Source organism: Rhinoraja longicauda, chromosome 26, assembly GCF_053455715.1.
Source record: "Rhinoraja longicauda isolate Sanriku21f chromosome 26, sRhiLon1.1, whole genome shotgun sequence".
NCBI classification, from domain to species: domain Eukaryota; kingdom Metazoa; phylum Chordata; class Chondrichthyes; order Rajiformes; family Arhynchobatidae; genus Rhinoraja; species Rhinoraja longicauda.
In genome coordinates, this window is record NC_135978.1 from 24668651 (window position 1) to 24686760 (window position 18110).

An 18110-nucleotide genomic window follows, 5' to 3' on the forward strand; every position below is an offset into this window, starting at 1 on the left:
TTAAATGAAACCAGGGAAAGATTTTGAAAAGACAGCAAGATCAAGGGAGGTAATTTCTTTAAATTAGTTTATGTGATGTGAACATCACTGGTAATACCAGCATTTATTGACTATTCCTATATGCCTCTGACATGAGGTGGCAGTTATGGTTCAGCCTGGATAAAATATAAGAAACATTAGGTAAAGATAGCAGATTTTCATCCTTGAAGGATATTAGTGAATCAGACGGCAATCACATGGTTGGATGGCCATCATTACTGATATCGACATTTTATACCAGATTTATTTAATTACTTCATATTAAATTTCACAGCTCTCAAGGTGGGATTTGAACTTGTCTCTGGTCAATAATCCAATCATATTAGTATATTTACGCAACAGCACGATGAGGCTTAATCTTAACACAGTAGAAAAGATGGAATATCACATAGGAGAGTTATATTAGAGCAGAGTAAGAAGGATGCGGTCAGTGGATCATGGGGATGTCAGTACCAAAGGAATGCTGTAACAGAGTGAAGATAGTTAGATAAGAATCATTAGTTGGGAAATATATGGGCATGTTAATGTGATTTTGCTTTAAAATTGCACGGTGCAGGTAAATATTTCAGTTCATTAGTTTAGAGATACAACATGGAAACAGGCCCTTCGGCCCAGAGTCTGCGCCGACCAGCGATCCTCGCACACTAACACTATCCTGCCCACACTAGGGACAATTTACAATTTTACCAAGCCAATTACCCTACAAACCTGTACCTTTTTAGCGTGTGGGAGGAAACCGGAGCGCCCGGAGAAAACCTACGCAGGCAACGGGGAGCACTTACTAATTCAATACAGACAGCACCCATAATCAGGATCGAACCCGGGTCTCTGGCAGTGTAAGGCAACAACTCTACCGCTGCGCCACCATGCCGTGTCAATAGAATAATTTCTGCAAACAACCATGAGATCAATTATCCTCTTTGGTGACTGTCAAATAATCAATGTGGCAGAATATTAGCATTTCTTTGAAGAGAGGAACCAGATGGTCATCACCAGATCCTGCACTGCAGGAAAGCGCAGGCAAGAGGTTACATACCCCTAATTTAATACGGAGGTGTCAGCCTAAATTATACAGGTAATGACATGGAACTCAGAGTGCTCCTGCAAGGAAAGAAAGAATATTGGAGAAGAGGAATAAAGGGAAAAGATGAGCCTAATGAAAAAAAATGAAGAGGAAAAAAATAGTCAAGGCAAATGTGGGTCCCTTGAAGACAGAAGCTGGGGAATTTATTATGGGGAACAAGAAAAGGACAGACGAGTTCAACCGGTACTTTGGATCTGTCTTCACTAAGGAAGATACAAACAATCTCCCAGATGTTCTAGTGGCCAGAGAACCTAGGGTGACGGAGGAACTGAAGGAAATCCACATTCGGCAGGAAATAGTGTTGGGAAGACTGATGGGACTGAAGGCTGATAAATCCCCAGCCTGATGGTCTGCATCCCAGGGTACTTAAGGAAGTAGCTCTAGAAATTGTGGACGCGTTGGTAATCATTTTCCAATGTTCTATAGATTCAGGATCAGTTCCTGTGGATTGGTGGGTAGCTAATGTTATCCGACTTTTTAAGAAAGGAGGGAGAGAAAATGGGAAATTATAGACCAGTTAGTCTGACATCAGTGGTGGGGAAGATGCTGGAGTCAATTATAAAAGAAGAAATTGCGGTTATTTGGATAGCAGTAAAGGATCGTTCCGAGTCAGCTTGGATTTAAGAAGGGGAAATCATGCTTGACTAATCTTCTGGAATTTTGAGGATGTAACTAGGTAAATTGACAGGGGAGAACCGGTGGATGTGGTATACCTCGACTTTCAGAAAGCCTTCGACAAGGTCCTACATAGGAGATTAGTGGGCAAAATTAGAGCACATGGTATTGGGGGTAGGGTACTGACATGGATAGAAAATTGGTTGACAGAAAGAAAGCAAAGAGTGGGGATAAATGGGTCCCTTTCAGAATGGCAGGCAGTGACTAGTGGGGCACCGCAAGGCTCGGTGCTGGGACCGCAGCTATTTACAATATACATTAATGACTTGGATGAAGGGATTCAAAGTACCATTAGCAAATTTGAAGATGATACAAAGCTGGGTGGTAGTGTGAACTGTGAGGAAGATGCTATGAGGTTGCAGGGTGACTTGGACAGGTTGTGTGAGTGGGCTGATGCATGGCAGATGCAGTTTAATGTGGATAAGTGTGAGGTTATCCACTTTGGTGGTAAGAATAGGAAGGCAGATTATTATCTGAATGGTGTCAAGTTAGGAAAAGGGGACGTACAACGAGATCTGGGTGTCCTGGTGCATCAGTCACTGAAAGGAAACATGCAGATACAGCAGGCAGTGAAGAAAGCCAATGGAATGTTGGCCTTCATAACAAGAGGAGTTGAGTATAGGAGCAAAGAGGTCCTTCTGCAGTTGTACAGGGCCCTAGTGAGACCGTACCTGGAGTATTTACTGTGTGCAGTTTTGGTCTCCAAGTTTGAGGAAGGATATTCCTGCTATTGAGGGCGTGCAGCATAGGTTTACTATGTTAATTCCCGGAATGGAGGGACTGTCATATGTTGAAAGACTGGAGCGACTAGGCTTGTATACACTGGAATTTGGAAGGATGAGAGGGGATCTTATCGAAACATATAAGATTATTAAGGGGTTGGACACGTTAGAGGCAGGAAACATGTTCCCAATGTTGGGGGGTCCAGAACCAGGGACCACAGTTTAAGAGTAAGGGGTAGACCATTTAGAACGGAGATGAGGAAAACTTTTTTCAGACAGAGAGTTGTAAATCAGTGGAATTCTCTGCCCCAGAAGGCAGTGGAGGCCAATTCTCTGAATGTATTCAAGAGAGAGCTAGATAGAGCGCTTAAGGATAGCGGAGTCAGGGGGTATGGGGAGAAGGCAGGGACGGGGTACTGATTGAGAATGATCAGCCATGATCACATTGAATGGTGGTGCTGGCTCGAAGGGCCGAATGGCCTACTCCTGCACCTATTGTCTATTGTCTATCCCCAAAACATTAAGATAATTTAAGAGATTGGAAAATGATTCGAACAATTACATACTTTTGTGAACACTGGAAAAAAGTCAGCAGTTCTTTATTATCTTTCATACCATCATTGTCTGCAGTAGTTTGAGTTTGTTCAAAAAACTTTGGCTGTTTTCCTCTGCCAGCATTCTCCTTTTGGAGTTGTTCATGCTCTGTCCTGGGGTCTACATTGTTTGTCACAAAATCATATAAATGCTGCATTTCAGACCGATCTTTCTCAAAGGCATGTTTTTGCTGATTGCTAATCAGATCCTGTGGTAAATGAAAATAGACAGATTGATGATAACAAAATATAATTTTAACTGTAAATTTCTTAACTCGCCAATTTGATACATAAATTTAACCTTACATTAATATTTAAAAGTAGTGCCAGTGATCCTTATAAAATGCCTTTAAATATCAAACTATAGAGGTTATTTAACACCACATGGTCCCTGTTTGTGCCAGCCACTCAACGGATTTTGGAATTACAGTAATTCAATTTTTTGATATTACATTCAATACCAATCAAGAGTTATTAAATCATAGAGCATGGAAACAGGCCTTTCAGCCCACCATGTCCATGCTGACCAGTGGGCATCCATCTTTCCATCTAAACCCATCTTCTTGTATATGAGCCATAGATATCTACTATGCCTAGGTGATTCAAGAACTCATCCAGACACTTCCTAAATGTTGTGAGCATCTCTGCTTCCACCACTCCTTCAGGTAATGTACTCAGGAAATCACCACTCTCTGGATAAAATAGGTCCATCTCAGATCACTCTAAATCTCTTAACACTTATTCTAATTCTATTTCCTCTAGTTTTATCCACCTCTGATATGGGGGAAAGTTTCATGCAGTCTGTCCTAAAGCTTGAAATATTTATTAGGTACTCTTTTTGCCCTAAATATATGGGTTATCTACCTTGATATCATTCCGGAGGATAAACCGAATATCCTGAAGGTTCATTGTTCGATTCTGAGACTTTACTTGAATTCCAATTTGCACAATGTCATAGTATGGCTTTGGAACTTGTTCATCTACAGCTAAATAGTGTCCAGCTGCTAGTAACTCCTTTATTGCAAATCCATCCAGGTCTTCCCAGGGAACTGCATCTGTATGCAAAGTTTAAGTTTGATTGCATATTAGAAATTTAGTTAATACATACAATACTTCACAAAGTGGTATTCACAATGCAATAATTTTACCAATTAATTTTAAGGACTGTCAAAAGTTATGCAGTCTATTTAAAGTATTTTTTATTTATTTTAAGTCTATTTTAAGCTGTACATGATAAGGGAGTGCATGCACCTGACAACAAAGCTTCCTTGTCACTGTTCAAAACTACGAAATAGACATAAGGTACAATGAGCTCAAATTTAGATTAGTCTGTGTGAAGTTCTTATGCACTGTAACTTTGTGCCAACTTTGTTAATTATGTGTAAATACATAATTTATATGCATAATGCATAGTACTTACAGTCATTTACCATAGTTGATCCAAACCTGTGTTTAATGCAAAAGACAAGCCTTTTATATTCACATAATTTACATTATGATTGCAGACTATACCTGTGAACAGCTCCTGGATCAAAGTACAAAGACTGTAGACATCCGATTTGATTGTGGCAGTTTTGCCCCGAATTACCTCTGGTGCTAGCCAGTTATAAAACTGTGGAGGGATAGGGAATTGAGAAAGATTTCTGTGTGTGCTTCCATCAACACTAAGGAAATATTAAAAAAACTGTAATTATTTTAAGGCATTCCTGAAATAAATTTGATTATGATGTTTTGAGTTCTTTTCTCTTCTTGTCATTAGAAAAACCGTAAACTAAAGGCACTTTAAAATATAAACTTTATATCAATTTAAAAATATAATGTACCATTTAAAACGTTGTCATTGTCCAAGCAGTAGGGGATATGAAAGTCAGAAAGAGAATATTGGTAGTGGATGAATCCATGGTAAGGCAGGCAAAAGCTGCCTTATACTGCACCCTAATAACTTTGTTAATTATGTGTAAATATATAATACATTGGGGGCTAAATTAGATAGCATTAATTTGTGTCATTCAGTCCCATGCTTCTCTGCATGTTATCTGCTCATTATAATGATTATTTGATTGCATTAGCACATCACTATACAGCCAATTTTCCGGACTGGCTGGTCTAATTTATACAAATTCATTCTGATTAAAGCCTCTTAAAGGGGAGGTACAATATTCCTTTGGTAGGTCATGAACACAGGATACTGCAACTTTTTTTTGAAGAGGTGACAAAACAGGGACAAGAGAGGGAAACCCATTTTCATGACCAAACTGTATAGGCTTTGCAGGGGTGAGGACAACAGATATATTTTATCCACAAAATGCTGGAGTAACTCAGCAGGTCAGGCAGCATCTCGGGAGAGAAGGAATGGGTGACGTTTCGGGTCGAGACCCAATCACATTCTCGTATTCACCTCCCTAGCTTTCTCTATGCCTTCTCTGAATGCTTCCATCCACACAGATATATTTTATCTGTGTGGATGGAAGCATTCAGAGAAGGCATAGAGAAAGCTAGGGAGGTGAATACGAGAATGTGATTGTAAATCAAGCTTTTGTCATTAACCAAACATGTTAAAGAATGATTATAGAAAAACTATTGTCCTTCAGAGATAACAGATACTGAACATTATTTAATTTATACCTCATGACCATGAATTCAAAGTTGCTCAATTTGGCAATACCAGGCGAAACAAGCTGCACAGCATGAGAGGTGACAGTTCGATGGATGTATCCCCGAGAGTGAATATAGAGAAGAGCATCAGTAATCTGTAGGATCATCTGTACAATTGTCTCTATCGGCAAGACTGGAAACTCTGAGCGCTGAAATACAATTTTGAATTAAAAACCCACATCAACAGCACGTATAAATTCCATACAGCCAAACTAACATTAATTTGTTATTCCTCAAAACTACTTCCAAAATCAAAATACAGATCTAGATTATGAAATAAATTGTTTTTTAATTTTGCCTTACCTCCTTTGAAAACATGGATTGAGTTCCATGTGTTGCCACTGCTGAAGCTGATTGCAGCAGGATGCAAATATGAACTGTTGCTGTAAACCATCAATATAGCACAAAGTGCTCTCTGACCTGTCCGAAACTCACTGATATTCTAGAGCAAGATGGTGCCCATGGGCAAATACTGCAAATTGGTATGCTGTAATATTCTGGATTATATGTTGAGTGTTGCAATAAAGTTGGATGCTGCCACGATAAGGGCTGCAATTTAGCACCATCCTGCCATTGCACTTTAATTAATTGAAATCTCTGTTAAAACCAGATGAATTATTTGCTTATGGGTCATCTATAAATGATAACTGATGATAGTATTGTCCCAAACATTTTCCATTCCTGATGAATTATCGACCTAATTAACTCTTCTTTCCACAACTGACTGATGAGCTGATTTCTACACATTTTCTGCTTTTATTTCAGTTTTCTAGGTTCTACAGAAATTGCTATTATGTAATTCTTCCTTATTATCAATAAAGAATTAAAATATGTAGCTTGAATTACACAGTCAAAGTTATCACATTACTATATTAAGCAGCATTTACTTTATGGCTATTTATTCAGCAAATAGTATCCGACACAATGTGAGTCGCTGAAATAACTCAGGTTATAAGAATACAATTTTAAATATTAGCTTACCCTTTCATGCAATACTCCGTAAAGGGAACCAAGATTAATCCTCTCAAACACTAAACGAATTTGGTCCAGTTCAGAAAGCTGACACACAGCCATCAGCAGCAGGAAGTTTGGGTGCCGAAGATGACTAGAAGACAAGACAATAGAAAGTTGTCAGAAGGTTAAAAAAAAAACCGGATGCTGAAAATCAAAAACAACAGAAAATGTTGCAAATACTCAGTAGGTTAGGCTGCACCTGGAAGAGAAAGAAAGTGAATGTTTTAAGTCATAGACTCTTTGTCAGAACTGACAAAAAGACAAAAGAAACAGGTAAAGTTGCAGGGCCGGTGGGGGAGGGGATGTGTCTGATCGGATAAAATCACAACTATGGGAATAAGATGCAAACAGGGTTTTCTGGTCAATTAATGAATGGAAGCTGTTAAAATGTGAGAATATAGATTAAAGAATTTTGGAGCTGAGAAATGCAGACCAGGACAAACCAGGATTTTATCCAGGAAGGAAAAAAAACAAGTTGAACTATTTTTGTGGATGGATTACTGACACAGACCAAGAAATCAAGCAACCTGAAGACAAAAATTGAAGTATATAACTGGATCAGAAGCAAAATGGAGTGGGGTTGAAACACAGGAAGTAAGGGTTAACTGAAACTGGAAATATCATTCATCATACCACTAGGTTGTGGACTATCCAGGCCGAATATGCTGTGTTGTTCCTCTAGAATTAGACCAAAGCTAGACTGATAGATCATTTGCACCTAGGATGTGGATCAGTTCGCATCTGTTTTTCATGCGTAAATAATGAAAAAGTCTATTTAACCTGGTTAATGAAACAGATTCCATAATTTCTGTATGGAACAGCACCCGTCATGAAAATGAACCACATGCTTCATGTAATACTAACATTTTTTTACACCAACATACATGCACCTAATGACATTATTTGCACACAACACAATTCTATCAATGCTACTATTAACTGGAGTTTTACTGCGCACGTTGTGACCATCAATGAACAGACACAGGACATTAAGAGTACACTGTGTTTCTTTATGGCATTCATCATTTAATTGACTGGGCGGTTTCCTGACTGCAGGCTGCTCAAACGCCTTTCAAAGTCTATGAAGTGCATTTAAACTGACAGAAAGTACTTCCTCTGGCATTTAGCTGCTGATCTCTCCAGGATATCCTCCCTGAACACTGCCATAATACTCTCCTTGATCATCAGTGCAACACCCACTTCTCGTTTGGAGTTCCTGGGAGGTTGATCAACAAGGTTAGAACTCATGCAATTTACAGTTATTTACTGGCATGGATTAGAAATTGATTGCCAGGTAGTAAACGAAGAGTGGGAATTAGTGGATTTGTCTCAGTTTTTCCAAGTTCTGACTAATAGGACTTTGCATTATTCTAAGAATTTGTACTTCAGCCCCAGCCATTCACAATCTATATCAATGATGTGGCTGAGGGGAGCCGGAGCAAAATGTCATATTTCCACTTTTGCTGATTATACTACACGAGGTAGAATCATGAGTACATAAAATAGTATAAGGGGCTTCAAGAACACTGGCAAGCTGAATGAGTTGGTGTGGAGACAACAGGAGAAATAAAGGAGAGGAATCTACAATTATGCAAAAACAGGAAAGTAGAATTATTTTTAATTGGTGACTGATTGGATAGTGTTGATATTCATAGAGACCTGGTTAAAATTATACGGAAGTTACTGAAAGCCACCGAACAAGTGTACCAAGCAATAATGAAGGGTTTTATTATGAGAGAATTTGAACAATTTAGTTTAGTTTAGAGATACAGCGCAGAAACAGGCCCTTCGGCCCACCGAGTAAAACCAGCGATCCCTGCACATTAACATTATCCAACACACACTATGGACAATTTACAATTTACCTAGGCCAATAAACCTACAAACCCGTACATCTTTGGAGTGTGGGAGGAAATTGCAGCACCCAGAGAAAACACAGAGTTCATGAGGAGAACATACAAACTCTGTTCAGACAGCACTCGTGGTCAGGATTGAACCTGGGTCTCTGGCGCCATAAGGCAGCAAATCTACCATTGCACCACTGTGAATACTCGAGTAAGGATGTTGTATTATGTTTTTGAGCCATTGTGAGATCACACCAGATGTACTATGATTTAGTCTTCTTATCTTAGAAAAGACTAGACCATGTGGACCCGTTGGGCCCAAACCTGCATTGGTGCAGCACCCTCTCCTCCCCCCTCCCCCTCCCTTCCCCCTCCCTCCACCCCCCTTCCCCCTCCCCTCCACCCCCCTCCCCTTCCACTCATCAGTGCAACACCCACTCTTTGCACCCCTCTCTTGTCACACTTGAAACCTATGGAACATTGAGCTGTACTTCCTTCTCTTCCCTCAACCACATTTCTTTTATTTAAACAATATCATAATTGCATCTGGTAATCCTATCGCACTAAACGAGCTTAGTTAATATTGAGGACGTTGAAATTCCCTCTACTACAACCCTATTCCTCATACACCTCTGTGATTTGTCTATATATCTGCTTCTTTATCTCCTGCTGACTATTGAGTAGGTATAGTAAAATCCCAATTAAGTAAGTATCCTTTTTTTATTTCTCAGTTCTACCCATCCGTCATCATTCAAAGAATCTTCTAAATCATACTCCCTGCATTGTTGTGATCAGTAATACAATAGCCCCTCGTCTTTTACATCCTTCCCCCAGTCATTCTTGAAATTTCTACACTGTGGAATGTCAAGTTTGCAGTCACGCCCTTCTTTCAAACATGCTTCAGTAATTGCAACAATATCATATTCCCCATGTGTTGAGCAATGCTTTAAGTTAATCTGCCTTGACATACTTGAGTTTTGTCAATCTGCCAGGTTTGTGGTGAAAAGCTGCCGGTGTCCAGTTCTAATCTCATTAAACAATATGCATTACATTCAGTGATCCTTTTGATGAAAACTTGGAACAAAATACCTTTAGAATTTCCAGCATTCTCTTCAGTATCAATGTTCCATGCAGTGGGGCAATTAGGCCTGAACCACCCACAATTTTTTAGAAAACTACAGGAGGAGACACACATTCTCAGAACAGCCAAGAAAGGTTGGCAAAGTTTAAATGTCCTCAGAAACTTAAAAAAAAACAATTTTCAGTGACTACAACAAATTAGTAAGATATTGCAGGATTTATAATAAAATAAGTTTGAGAAAGATTTAAAAAATCTATGCTTTTGTTAACAAGTAGCAGGAAAGATTTTTAAAAAGTATGTCCAAATTAACAAGTCATGGAAATATGTTAAAGTCTTTTGAACAAGCTCTTTAGAAGTTTCTGCCTGGATAACTCTCTGCTAAAAAATAATCGTTCACTCAAGGAAAACTCTCCTTGTGCCTCTTGTTCCTGATTGAAGGTTTCAGACTAATCATCTGCCTAATAAGTCGGTAACTTGTCTATAATTTCTTCTTTCACTTTTTTAAAATAGTGGAGTGACAGACACTATTTCCCAATCTAATGGAATAGTTTCTGAATCAATAAAACTTTGTAAGATTGTAGTTGGGACTTTGGTCATATTCTCATCAACTTACTCCAAGTTCCTGGAATGGAACCATCTGTCCAGGGTCAGTCATTTTGTGGTGCCATTTTCTTTAAGTTATGTTCTTTAAATTAATTTTGGAAAGTTCCAACCTTCGATATTGAATCTATCCACTTCTACTATTGTGATTACTGATGTAAAGTAACTGTTCAATATATTTATAATTTCTTTATTTTCATTCACATTTACCCCATTTAAAGTTTTTAAGGAGCACACATTGATTCAGATCATCCACATTCCCTAATAGAATAGCAAAACACATATTTATTTTAGTTTGCTTGTAGCTTCATTTTTTTGATGATCACCTTTTGCTTGTCTTTGAATCTCTCCCAGATGCTGACAAACTGGCAATACTAGCAATTTCTCTGACAAATTTCTCCTCTGATCAAAAATAAATCAAACTGGTAGTTTGGAACTATTGTCTTGCTGTTCACTAATTCTATAACTGTAACTAATTTTGCATTTCATGCAGACTAAGTTTCATAGCCATAGCACGCAGATTTCACATGCTCTGATTCTCTATTTCAGAGAGCCTTTGTGAATCAAGGATATTTTGTTCAGCCTAGAAATTGTGTAATCCAACTAAAATACAGAAATTCAAAACTCGGTTCAGTCTGTGTTTATCTTATACTCCACTTGAACTCATTTTTGTGTTATCTGTGTGTCTTACACTGAAACCTGTGTATACATGTCTTATATCATTCTCCAGATTATCACTAAATTACATGCTCTTGTCTGTACCATAGTACATTACCAGGTAGGAGTCGTAAATTAATATCAAAATACTTGCCCACATAGAAGTTAGACACTTTTTCACTATTAATTTGACATCTGTTTTGCTGACCTGTTGTACTCTTGTTCTGCAATCAGCAAATCAGCTGACAATCGTTTGCTGCAGTTTTGATGTGTGGGAATATTCATCTGTTTGACTGTGACACGAATTCCATTCCATGTTAAACTAAATCACAAATGTAAATTAAAAGGATTATGGCTGATTAAAAGCTGTCTTGAGTATTGTCACTTCAAAAAAAATTTGTTTTGTTCTAAGTTTTGTCAAAACTAGTTTTCACAAATGTAAGTGCGTGCGATTTTTGAGTTTCATCATATTTACACAGAGTAGGCAAAAAGCAATAATTGGCTTCAGTAGTTTTGAATAAATAAATGGTAGTTGACTAGACTTTCCGCTCTGGTTGCCATTCAATGATAACTATGGAAATGCATAAATGGTTCCTCAGAGTGAAGTTAACATCAAACCTATGACCATCCAGTCAAATAAAAACGAGACACAAGAGTCTGCAGATCAAGTAATCTGGAGCAAAAAATAAACTGCTGTAGAAACTCAGTTGGTCAGGCAGCATCTACCTGTGGAGCTAGAGAAATGATTGATGTTTTTGGTCAAAACCCTCCATTAAGACTCAAGAGCCTGCGTTAAATCCTGAGTCTTCATGCTGGATCTCGGCCTGAAATATTGACCATCCCTCTGCCTCCACAGATGCCACTTGACCCACAAGTTCCTCCAGTAGTTCGTTTTTTTGCTCCAGTCAAATAACAATTCTGTTTCAATTCATGCACGAAGAATGGTCTCATATGCAAGGTACCAACAACTTCAAACAAGATGGATGGTAGCAGAGAAGACTTAGGAAGAAATTCCAAAATTGATTCATTACTGTTAATTACTTAAATCCGAATATGAATTACACACTGCAATTAAAAAAATATTTTTTCTTTACACAAAACTCGGTGCAGATTTATCAAAATTAATTTTGATATTTTGACCTCAATATTTTGCCTACTTATACCTTACATAGTAAAATATAACAGTACATTGATCATTCTGATTTTTACCAAAATGTCATACTTGGTCATTGTTGTGTAAGGGCCATTTGCATAGGAAAAAGTTGGTTCATCATCTGGCTGCACTAATGCCTTCTCACCGACAAGTGGAATAGAAGCAAGATAAGCCATCTGTGTAGGTCCATGCACACAGAACTGTAAATACCAGATATTTGTTAACAAATACGAATCCTTGTTTAGTTATGCAATATTAAAAATTCACATTCATTACATTCTAAAATGTAGACACAAAATACTGGAGTAACTCAGTGGGTCATGCAGCATCTCAGGAGAGAAGGAATGTGTGACGTTTCGGGTCGAGACCCTTTTTCAGACTGATGTCTGAAGAAGGGTCTCGACCCGAAACGTCACCCATGCCTTCTCTCCTGAGATGCTGCCTGACCCGCTGAGTTACTCCAACATTTTGTGTCTACCTTCGATTTATCCAGCATCTGCAGTTATTTTCCTACACATTCTAAAATGTTGTCGATATTACTTCAAAAGGCATCAAGTCAATAACAATTTTCATACTTTGATTTTAATTAGAGCTCACAAGCACGCTCTGGTAAATCTTAGAAAGTATCTCTGAAGAAAGGCACTGAGTGGTTTCTAAATACTTCATCGTCTATTGTTGAGTTTTATGACAAAAATGTGGCCGAATCCTGAGAGAAGGTTACTTTTTTTTGCAATTGGCACAGAAGTATTTAAGAAGAAATTGGGAGAAGTGGGCTGGGGGGGGGGGGGGGGGGGGGGGGGGAATCACAGCATAACAGAGTGGTTTATAAAATAACAATAATGATGATATTATAAACATTTATGCATTCCAATTTGGACATCTCAGCACACACAAGATCAGAATCCATACCTTCCCGAATCCAAAGCTTTGAACAGTTTGTGATGAAATGCTTCTAGCTTTCGGATTGCTGAGAAATTCCCCATCCTTTATTCTTAACAGTGGAAAAGATCACAGTTTACAATTAGACAATCAATATAAAATTATGCACTTTGTTTATTTTATTAGAAATGAATGTTTTGCAGTCAAAAACATTAACAGTCTCCCGGTGTAAACTCGTGGTCTCTTGCCAGCCAACACCACAAAAGTGCACACTTTGATAAATGTTCAGCAGAGGGGTCTAAGATTACATTCAGCTGTGTGGACCTCATTACCACAGGTTCCTTGAGGTTTCCACAAAGGATTTCTTACCGAAGCAAAAAAAAATCTGTTTTTTCAACAGAGAAACAATTGTGATGGACAGTAATATGCACACTGTACCATTAGTCTGAAGAAGGGTCTCGATCCAAAACGTCATCCATTCCGTCTTTCCAGAGATGCTGCCTACCACGCTGAGTTACTCCAGCTTTTTGTGTCATCATCATTAGTTACATAGTCTGTGCTAAACCCAGACACTGCAAGTAAATAGTATTAATCACTTGCTGCCAATTCCTTCAGTTCTGGTGTTGCTTAAACAATTGAGCATGCAGGATATTTTGGGTTGTTTGGTTCTTGTTTGATGGAAGCTGTTATTTTACACATCCTACTTCAGACTCAATTCCTTTCCTTTGTTCTTGGCATTCATTTTTTAAAAACTGCTGGTGGCTATAAATAATGATATTCTGCTAAAAGCACAATGATAAAACTGCCAAGGAACTTCCTTCATTTAAGTGGCTACATAGAGCCTTGATGTTCACCGTTCTTTCTTCTTTATTTTATGCATCAACCTGAGCAAATCTAGTCAAAAATAAATGTTACTGCTAAACTTGAGTCAGTAGGTGAGAAACAATGGGGACACAAGAGACTGCTAGAATGTTGAGCAAGCGCTGGAGGAACTTAGCAGGTCAGGCAGCCTATGTGAAGGGAAATGCACAGACGACATTTTGGTTCGGGACCCTTCTTCAGACTGATTCCTCGAGCACTTTGTGAAGAAACAATGTTGCCCTGTACGTCCAACAAAGATGTAACAAACTTTCCCTTTACTAATGCCCGCTTCTACTGGGCATCAGTTTTAAGGAATTCCTGTGATTCAGTCAAGTTGAGTGAGATCCAAGTGAGTTTTTAATTATCTTAATGACTTCTCATAGGCAACATACTCAGAAACAAAGACACAATTTGAATTAACTTTTTCAATGCTACATAGAACATAAAATAAAAATTAGAATATTTACATGTGATTGAAGTTGAAAAATCATCAATAAACATTAACATTTAAATTCCCTTATGTTTTGAAATATTTATATTTTACATGCTGAGGGTCAGGGATAGTTTAGCATGTGCTAATTAAGATTTAATGCACTTTTAAAATCTCACTTTAATCTTATTTAATGAAACATGCAATTATCACAATTTTTGAAAGCCAGATTCGTCTAGAAATGGCTTAGGTCTATGGCAGTACTGGTATCCTTGACTCCATTGGAGGCAGATGGATAGGGTTCAATCTGTTCCCTTTTAAAACAATGGAGGTGGGAAATACCTGGTTACTATCAGTTTTTCAGTGTAATGACAGTAAATGCTGGTAGTTTCTGCAAAACTCAGGTGTTGCTTACAAATAAACTGATGCTGAGTTTCTGAAAATGAAAATGTTTTACCAGAAAAATATTTTTAGAACTACTTTAACGAAAGACATACAGTATTTTAATCATTTTATGGGTGAAGTTACTTTCTAGCCAAATACATAAATTTAGTTTGGCAGTTCAATCATTACCAAACAAGTGCTGCAGTCGCAAATCTTCAATGAGACATTAAACAAAATCAACCCTTGTGTTGGACACAAACGATTCCACACCATTAATTAAAACAATCATTCTGATACCAAACAAACCGACAAACTCCACCGACTTCAACATTTAAATGTGGATCAGTGCCCTGGATATTTCTATTTTATTTTTATCAGAAATAGTAGAAAATACTTACCCATAAGTTATTTTATTCAGCATGGAAATATTTCGTATCAGAGTTTCTGACAAGCACCCAATTTGATGTGAGATACCGCAGGCAACTTGTTGGGTGATTTCCTGCATATGTGCAGCGCACTTCTGCATGAACTCCAGGATCTGGAATACAAAATAATTTTAGGAAAATAGTAAGCAAAATGTTTTACTACAAGCAAATAATATTTTTCATGGAATCCTGTGTAACTTACTAATCATGCCCCTGTTCAACCTCATCCAAGTCATTAATATAGATGACAAACAGCATTGGGCCTATCACCAATCACTGAAGCACACCGCAAATCACACCTTCAGGTCTAATAAACAATCTTTCACCACCATCCTCTGCTAGGTTAAGTGAGAAGGCAGGAGAATGTGGTTAAGAGGGAAAGATAGATCAGCCATGATTGAATGGTGGAGTAAACTTGATGGGCCAAATGGCCTAATTCTGTTCCAATCACTTACGAACTTATGAACTCTTTCTGGATCCCATGTATTCTAAACTTCCAGAGAAACCATACATGCAGAAGTTTATCAAAGACAAAATACTGGATGGTACCCAGCATGACCCATCCCTCAATTCTAATCTCTCCAATTAACACAGCTTTTCCTTCAAGAGCAGAATGGGAAACAATGCCTTAGCTAGTGTCACTGTTTAACCTGTCATTACGAGATCCACAACACCTAATTCATTCCCTGATTATAACATCCCTTTTTTTGAGAAATGGCCCCAAACCTCCAGCAGAGGAATTGATTTATAACAGCGAGTTTAAAACTACTAATAAAGAAACAAACAAATCAGTTAGGTCAATTCCATTGCTTCATACCCGGGCACTGCATTCCTTCCTGGCTGATTTCGCCCAGACTTGGGGTAATCTTCCATCTTTATCACTCAAACGCAAATCACCTCCAGCGTCCAGTAATTTACTGAGAATCCACTGATTGCATGAAAATGCAGCTGCGTGCACAGGAGTACTCAGGTCATCACACCGACTAGATAGAATGGATGTTTATAAAAAGGATCAGTCCGCTGTGGTTCCTTGCACAAAATAAAATGTTAAATGATTGCATTCTTTTTATTTATAATTTTGAATTTTTCATTAAGACCAATCAAACATTCAATAGACAATAGGTGCAGGAGTAGGCCATTTGGCCCCTCGAGCCAGCACCGCCATTCACCGTGATCATGGCTGATCATGCATAATACCATTTTTTTTTAGAACTATTTATACAGAAATGCATCAGTTTTGAAGATTGAATTTGATATCAACTTTTGGGAACCGTGCAAGGTCATTAATTTATTCTCCAAGTTTTAAATGCTCTACCTGAAGACCTCTGTACAACCTCTGCATTGAAAACTTCTATAATTTCCAGAAATATTAAAATTCTGATTTACAAAACTATGTAAAAAAATATACAAGGAATCATTGCATTTATTATCAATAAAGGTATTGTTGGTGTCACTGCCAAAATGTTAATTATAATTTCTACGACTATTGATTAGCTTTATTCAAACTGAAACACCAGGAACCTGAATCACAATACATCATATTGCATATTACTCTACCCTTCCTACCCTGTCCCACACTGACTACCATCTGTCTATTATTCCCATCCATGCTGACTCAAAAAAGCTTACCATTTGGCTGAACATGCACTTAAGAATCTTCATTCTTAACTTCAATGCCACTTCAGTCTCACACTACAATCCTTTTCAATCTTCTGCATTCTCCAGTCCAGTGAATCTGTCCTTTTATGCAATCACTTCTTACCTTTTTGGGGGTCATCAACCACCTTGACCATACTCATAGAAACTCTCTCCCTAGCTTCCTCCACTTACCACAATTCCCCGTCCACCTTTAAAATCCTTCTCAAAATCCATCTTTCCAATCCTGCTTTTGCTCACTTTTCCTAATGTTCTTGTTAATGTTAGACATCTTTTCCTTTATCTTTTTTCCCCTCATTCTTCAATATTAAAGGTGTTATATAATTAAAAATAGACCTTTTTAAGCTTTTGGTTTTCGGTCAAGGTACTCACTGGTTAGGGTCTGCTCCAAACACCATTAATATATCAACAACTTTGACAAGGTCCAGCAAAGCAGCAATGAACAATGGTGTCTGTCCTAGATTATTTTTAGCGTCAACGGTAGCACCTTAGAAAAAACAAATTGACATCTGATTATACAAAACAAATGCTATAATATCAATTACATTTAATTTAACATATTTGTCACTATTAGAGCAATGCATATACTGTACTCCATGGTGGCAATGTCTGTGAGGTTACATAATGTGACACTTCACATGAAATGTTCAGTGTGGTAGTGCACTAGACTTCCATGTTCGTTACCAACAGCTTTCTTGCGTGACCCATTCAATCCAAAAAGGATAAGGATTAGTGTAATATACATAGAGTAAAAGAACAAATGATACATGAATAAACTGACAATCCTTATCAAGCAGACACAAAATGCTGGAGTAACTCAGTGGGACAGGCAGCATCTCTGCAGAGAAGGAATGGGTGACATTTCGGGTCAGACCCTCTTCACCCATTCCTTCTCTCCAGAGATGCTGCCTGTCACGCTGAGTTACTCCAGCATTTTGGGTCTACCTTCGATTTAAACCAGCATCTGCCGTTCTTTCCCCAACAGGATCCGTATCAAGTTCGGCACTGATTTGGCTTTGTTTATGCATTTATTGTAGCTGGTGTCTCACTTTTTAGTTCTTTCTCCCTCTTATCTCTGCTTTCAAAGGTGCAATCATTTACACTCAATAATTAACCACAGGTGTTGCATATGACTGTTGGAGTAGAATAGAATGGCACCTTCCAACATGTGGCTTATTTAGATGCTACTGAGAATAGCCGTGAAGTAACCAAAGTTCACCATAAGCACAGAAAAATAAGGGATACTATTTGACTCACGCTTTATACACAGAATCATGCAGCATGGAAACAGACACTTCAACCCACCAACTCCACATGACCGTCAACCATACATTTACACATCCTATTTTTCCCTTTTT

The 18110-nt window shown here is 38.1% G+C and overlaps 1 protein-coding gene across 7 annotated transcripts in view; it reads right to left on the reverse strand.

Annotated features, from left to right (window-relative positions):
• The window catches only part of tex14 (testis expressed 14, intercellular bridge forming factor), a 73254-nt gene that overhangs the window by 36339 nt on the left and 18805 nt on the right, over positions 1-18110 (reverse strand). For 4 of the 7 annotated variants that reach the window (XM_078422680.1, XM_078422683.1, XM_078422682.1 and 1 more), the window contains 11 exons: positions 17125-17239; positions 15914-16079; positions 15070-15209; positions 13027-13108; positions 12187-12317; positions 11173-11286; positions 6750-6873; positions 5739-5917; positions 4626-4777; positions 3978-4168; positions 3136-3322 (listed from right to left, as the gene is read on the reverse strand). In XM_078422680.1, the coding sequence (XP_078278806.1) occupies positions 3136-3322; positions 3978-4168; positions 4626-4777; positions 5739-5917; positions 6750-6873; positions 11173-11286; positions 12187-12317; positions 13027-13108; positions 15070-15209; positions 15914-16079; positions 17125-17239 (1581 nt within the window). Of the gene's footprint in view, positions 1-3135; positions 3323-3977; positions 4169-4625; positions 4778-5738; positions 5918-6749; positions 6874-11172; positions 11287-12186; positions 12318-13026; positions 13109-15069; positions 15210-15913; positions 16126-17124; positions 17240-18110 lie in introns of those variants that run through there. The other 3 variants (XM_078422685.1, XM_078422686.1, XM_078422687.1) reach the window with 3 other exon arrangements.